Here is a 6,139-nt window from a genome sequence, read left to right on the forward strand (position 1 = left end):
GATGCTACAGAATTGGAGGCACTTGTCTGCAAGTCCAGCAAGGCCCGTTTGGGACCATTGACAGCAATATATTTCAGTAAATAAAATCCTCCGTTAAATGCCATACCTGTTACCTTCCAGATTACACAATGCTGTACAAATGAAACAAAAAGACAAGCAGATGATCAGCCAGTTGGAGAAGAAACTAAAGGCAGAGCAGGAGGCACGAGCCTTCGTAGAAAAACAATTAATGGAAGAAAAGAAAAGAAAGAAATTGGAAGAAGCAACTGCTGCACGTGCTGTCGCGTTTGCTGCTGCTACAAGGTACTTTGTGCTACCCCAGAAGCAAGCTCAGCTCCAGGAAATTGCTGAAATGTAGCTGCTGCTACTGAAATGTGTCTTGGGAGGATTTGGGGAGGTGGTTTTCTCTATGTAAAGGATTAGTCTGTATTTTATTTTTTTAAAAAACAAACAAACAAAACCACCCCAAAACCCAGACTTTGTGTGAAGAGGTTCGTTTGTGTTAAGGTAACGGGAGGACTGGGAGAGACCCTCCCCTGAAGCCAGGTCTCAGTGCTTGTATACCTTGCATCTACAGGCTGTGAAGGCTGAATATGCTTTTAATTATTTGCTCTACCTCGTACTAACAGAGAGACAGTGTATCTTGCAGTGCTCCAAATGTCTAAAAAGAATTATTTCTGCTTTTCTGTTCTCTGTATGTCATAAATATTCCCAATTTCCTACTACTTGAGGCATAACAGTGAATAACTCTTCACAGCTCTTTTGCGTTGTGACCATAAAGGAAGTTCTCTTGCTGAAAAGAAGAAAGTTAGCTTCCCCTTTTTATCCTCAACATCTACATTAGTTTTCATGTTTTAAACAGTTCAGGAGTGACAGAATTGCTCTTACTTCTAATGTTTTTTTTCTCTGCAGAGGAGAATGTACTGAAACTTTACGGAATCGTATCCGAGAGCTGGAGACAGAGTGCAAGAAGCTAACAATTGACATAAAGCTGAAAGAAGATCAGATACGAGAACTAGAAATAAAAGTTCAGGTAATGAGAGAGCACTGGGGGCTTAGATCAGCATCACAGTGCGTCCTGTCAGCCCTCTGAACTTGGTGGAGCTGCAGAAGAGGCAATCAGCACCTTCAAGAATTGCACTCTTCACATGTCTGTCTTGCACCAGGCTTTGTAAGAACCTGGGCAGGAGAAAGGTTCATAGTCTCAGCTCTACCCCCTTGGTTGTTTAAATTTTCACTTTGGCATTTTTTCCCCTGCTCCAACTCTTTGTGTAGACTGAGAATATAATGCCCTCAACAACAGCTACTGGCTGATGTGAGGAGCTTGTTGCTGGTCTGCATCATAAATTTCACTGCTAGTGAGTGAGGTTGCTTACTTAATGCAGTCTTTATCACAGACCAGACATACATTTTTTTAGTGAAAGCACTGGAATATTGAAAGGGCTTTGTGGTAGACTTGTAGCAGACACGTTGTCTGGCATGTTAGAGTTTGGGCTCAGATGTGTGAGTTGAAGTTGACCTTCTTCATTTAAAATGTCTGTTCCTAAAGATGTACTTGGACTATCAACTGACAGTTTGCATGAAAAGTATTTTTAATGTCTTGTGGGGTTTTTTTGGACACTCTTTAAAATCCACTTGGTGTTATTGTGAGCTTATTTCCAAATAACATATCTGCATATGTGCCTGGTTTTATCAAGCACTTGAAAACAAGTGTGGTTTATCCATGGAGAACGTGAACATGGCTTTCAAATAATTAAACCCAGCTATAATCAAGCTTTTAAATTTTATTACCATCTTCAAACTGTTAGAGAACCTTTTTGCTCCAGACATTAATATTTTGCCCCTTGTAGTATTATTTCTTCATTTAAGAGTGTGTAGCTTCTGTGTGTGTGTAGTATTTCTTAGTCAGAATGTTACTGCACGCTTCCCAGCTGCACGATGCTTGTCTCTCTTATGCAGAATACTTGCTCCCTCCTTCCCTCTTTCCTGAATTCCTGGGTTTGTAGCACAGTTCAGTTCAGTGTGGGAAGTATTTTGAGATAAAATCCCTCTCATCAGCCAACAGAAATAGCTTAAAATCCTTCTTTAGTATCACTTAAAACTGTCTGGCGAGAGACGGGTACCCAGTGTAGCCGCTTGGCTTGTGGGAAGTGTTTTCATCCTGCACAGCCTGGCTGAGAGCACCGTGCGGGTGCTTCGCTGGCACTGGGAAGTGATGAGGAGGATTTCTGGGTGGAGGGTCACAACACAGATGATAGAGGGCTGTGGAGCAGAGCAAATGGTACTTGCTCACCGCACTGTCATTATGCATTGTACAATATGGCTTTAATCACTTGTATGATGGTTGTGTATAATTACTTGAGGTAATATTACAGTGTCCTTAATTAACCATCATTTTAATTTTACAGTATTAATATCAAGCCCAGCGGTGTGCTGTGGGGAAGAGAAAGACTTCTCAGTGTATCTCATGTGTAAAGTCAATGGCAGTAACGTTTGTCCTAACTACTCCTACAGGAACTGCGGAAGTACAAGGAAAACGAGAAGGATACGGAGGTGTTAATGTCAGCACTTTCAGCCATGCAGGATAAAACACAGCACTTAGAGAACAGCCTGAGTGCAGAGACAAGAATCAAGCTGGATCTGTTCTCTGCATTAGGAGATGCAAAACGGCAGCTTGAGATTGCCCAAGGTAAGGTGGGATAGTGTAGTTCAACACCCAGGACTGACTAGAATAGTTAAGATAGGGCAGAGGGAATGTCCTGCCTTTTTATTTAGGTGTGGGCTGCAGTCCCAGTGCTCTATCTCAGCTTTCAGTGGGCTTTTGGCTCTTACAGCTTTGGGAGTGTGAGCCAGCTCATCAGCTCATCCCCAAGCAATCAACTGAAGACAATAAACATCACGATGGGCATTTAAGTTAATTTGTGATGATTTTCTGCACTTTTATAAGCAATTAAACAATTAACAATTAAAGCTGGATAACTCCTTTTTATAGAGCTAGAACATAGGAGGGCAGCGAGCGGGGATGGAGAAAGGGTCTGGAGGGGAAGGTTTGTGAGGAGAGGCTGAAGTCCCTGGGGTTGCTCAGTCTGGAGAAGAGGAGGCTGAGGGGAGACCTCATGGGGTCTTCCTGATGAGGGGAGCGGAGGGGCAGCACCGCTCTCTCTCCTCTCTTTGGGGACCAGGGATGGAACCCCAGGGAACAGCGTGAAGCTGCCCCAGGGGAGGTGTAGGCTGGGTGTCAGGAAGAGGTTCTGCACTGAGGGGGGTCTGGCCCAGGCTCCCCAGGGAAGGGGTCCCAGCCCCGAGCTGGGCTGAGGGCAGGAAGCGTCTGGACGATGCGCTCAGTGCAGCTCTGACTGGGCTGGGCTGTGTGGGGCCGGGAGCTGCACTGATGGTCCCTGCGTGTCCCTTCCAGCTCAGGGGGTTCTGTGGTTCTACGATAAAAAAATTGCCACCTATCAAGGCCCTGTCCTTGAATCCTAAATAATATTTTGATACCGCAGAAGTAAATACACTGTAAATCTGGGAGGGAGAGAACCCAACGTGTTTTCATCTCCGTGGTGCTGATGCCCGTGTTGGGCCAGAGCTGCAGCCACCAGAGGGAGCTTGAGGCCGGTGTAAAACCCTCTCCAGGAAACTAAATCACCTTCGGTTTAGCCTCTCTTAAAGAAATTTCGTGGCAGAAGTTTGCTTAGCAGCAGGAAAATTTGCTTCGAGTGAGATGTTCCTTGGTGTTTGTGTGGTTGGGAGCGTGCACAAAGGGGAGGGGGCAGCAGAAACGCGGGGAGTGGGGCAGCTTTGAAAACAAAATAACTTGTTTACTGAGCAAAGTGCTGGTACTCCTGTGAGGTGAACGGAAATAGGCAGAGGAAAGCTGAGCTGTAGAAATCATCTCGCTACTGTGAACCGTGCCTGATGTAAGGGACGCCCGCTCTCGGGTGTGGTACGTGGTGACTAGAGGGGATTACACGCCGCTCCTCAGCACAGAGCCGGGCACTGATGTTGTGCCCGAGCTTCAGCAGCTCTTGTACCTGATGATGGGGTTTGGACCATCAAGGGATCTCTTGAGGTCCCTTCCAACCCCTACGATTCTGTGATTCCTTTTGGATAACTGGTGGAGGATGGAAACACGCTGCTGGTTCTAAGTGATGTTATTTGCTGTTTTCAGGGCAAATCATTCAAAAAGATCAGGAAATCAAGGACCTAAAACAGAAGATTGCAGAAGTTATGGCAGTAATGCCCAGCATAACATACACTGCAGCCACCAGCACTCTGAGTCCTGTTTCCCCACATTATTCTTCCAAATTTGTGGAGACCAGCCCTTCTGGACTTGATCCCAATGCCTCTGTTTATCAACCCTTGAAGAAATGAATGCCAATTTTCTTTTTGCCCAGTAATTTTGTCATGCTGAAGGCATCACACAGGAGTGTCTCTTGCAGTCAAGATGAAATTGTATTGTGTGAGACTGTATTTGTTGTCATTTAAAAACAGGATAAAGGAGCATCTGGATTGACTAGAACTGCCCATCAGTTTTTCTTGTAAATTTTTAGAAAACCTCACAGAACTTTGCAATTTTTTTTCCTTGGCCAATGCATTAAAAACAATTCTTGGTTTTCAAGTAGCCAATTTTGCCTTTTTATGTACTCTTGCATGGTTTCCTCTTGAAAAAATACAGGGCTTTGCTTGATTTTGAACCCTTTCTTCTCTTTATTTTTCAATCATCAAGTTGAATTTTCAGATTCATTTGGAAATAGTGAGGAAAAAAACTTTAGTTCTTACAGTGAAAGGGTTAAATAATCCAACAAAGCTTTGATTTATAGATGTATTGAATACAAATATGTGATGTTGCAGAAGATAATTTGATTACCCCTCAAAGGACCAAACAAATTTCAGGGGCGTTGTTTAAGGGAAAGAATAAGAGAATAGATGATGATGTGACGGTGGTTGTTGTGTGAAATATTTATATTCCCATTGGTGTTTTTAGTCATTGAGAATTGCTAACAGTCTTGTTCACAGTGCCTTGGGAAAAGACATTTCAAGAGGAAACTTGATAGTTTAAACTATTTTTTCCCCCCTTCACTGTCATCTAGCTTATATATCAAGCTCATTACAGAGTCTACTGCAAATTGTACATGGTAATTTGGATGTTCATTATAAACCAAGGTTACATCTTCTGTTTATTTTGATATAAACTCAGCAGTGTTCTGTAACTTGCCTTGATTATACTGCATCGTGGAAGGCACACTGTTACTACAGGAAGCGTTATTGTGAAGGCGGAACTGTGCAATGTACTGTATACAAGAGACTGTAAAGCTGGCTAATAAAAGCTGCAGTTCTGGGGTTTTTTATTTTATTCAACTGTGATTTTTCCCCTTTATGTCACCTTGTGTTTGACAATTTCAAAATGAGCTGAGTGGTTTTTTTCAGCTGTTGTGCCAAGGTGTTTTTAAGGAGTTTTAAAGAAAACTTCATCAATTGCACAAAGGTTTAAGTTAAAATGGAAGTTTTACATTGAGAGAAAGTGTTTGCACTGGCAACTTCTGAAGCGTTTCAGGGTTTCTGAGGGTGGGGACCGGAGGGGTGGGAAGCAGAATTGTATTGGAAACTAGCAGAATAACAAACCCAACACTTATTATTGCATGAACGTGCAGTGGGCTCTGGAAGGACAAAGTTCTTCTTAAAAGAAAATCCATTTTAAAACAAAAAATCTCCATGTGAATTGGCACATGTGCCTCATTAAAAAAAACCCGATGAAATAGAACATGCAAGTCAATAGAAATATTACAATTTCACCATTTTAATCACAGATATTCTTTTGGGAGAAAACTTCTAGCTTTAGCCAGGTGTGCATGTTGCTGTCATTTGCATTTTTGAATCATCTTGTGTAACTGTTGCCATGAAACTGTTAACTCAGAGCTGTCAGAGGTTTCTCATCTTTGTGCAAAACATGAAATATTGTCACTTGAGTTTTTGTGTTGAGGTTCCCCCCGTTTTGCTGCCAAATTTGGCACGATTTTCGTTCGATACTTGGTCTTGGCTGCATTCTTCTTTTCTGTGGGGTTTACAAAGAATAAACATTTTCTTGCAGATAAAAAGAAAATATATAATTTTATTTTGCCTTTCTAACTGACCTGATTTA

The 6,139-nt window shown here is 42.5% G+C and overlaps 1 protein-coding gene across 1 annotated transcript in view; it reads left to right on the plus strand.

The window, feature by feature from the left end:
- MACO1 (macoilin 1) overlaps positions 1-5,529 on the plus strand; it is a gene marked incomplete at its 5' end in the record, with an annotated part of 29,054 nt that extends 23,525 nt beyond the window's left edge. The window contains 4 exons of the mRNA XM_084274286.1: positions 121-303; positions 913-1,033; positions 2,515-2,689; positions 4,169-5,529. Of these exons, the coding sequence (XP_084130412.1) occupies positions 121-303; positions 913-1,033; positions 2,515-2,689; positions 4,169-4,371 (682 nt within the window). The 3' untranslated portion in view covers positions 4,372-5,529. The remainder of the gene's footprint in view (positions 1-120; positions 304-912; positions 1,034-2,514; positions 2,690-4,168) is intronic.
- Between the last annotated feature and the right edge of the window lie 610 nt (positions 5,530-6,139).

The sequence above is a fragment of the Gallinula chloropus genome (genome assembly GCF_964237585.1).
Source record: "Gallinula chloropus genome assembly, chromosome: 22".
Taxonomy (NCBI): Eukaryota; Metazoa; Chordata; class Aves; order Gruiformes; family Rallidae; genus Gallinula; species Gallinula chloropus.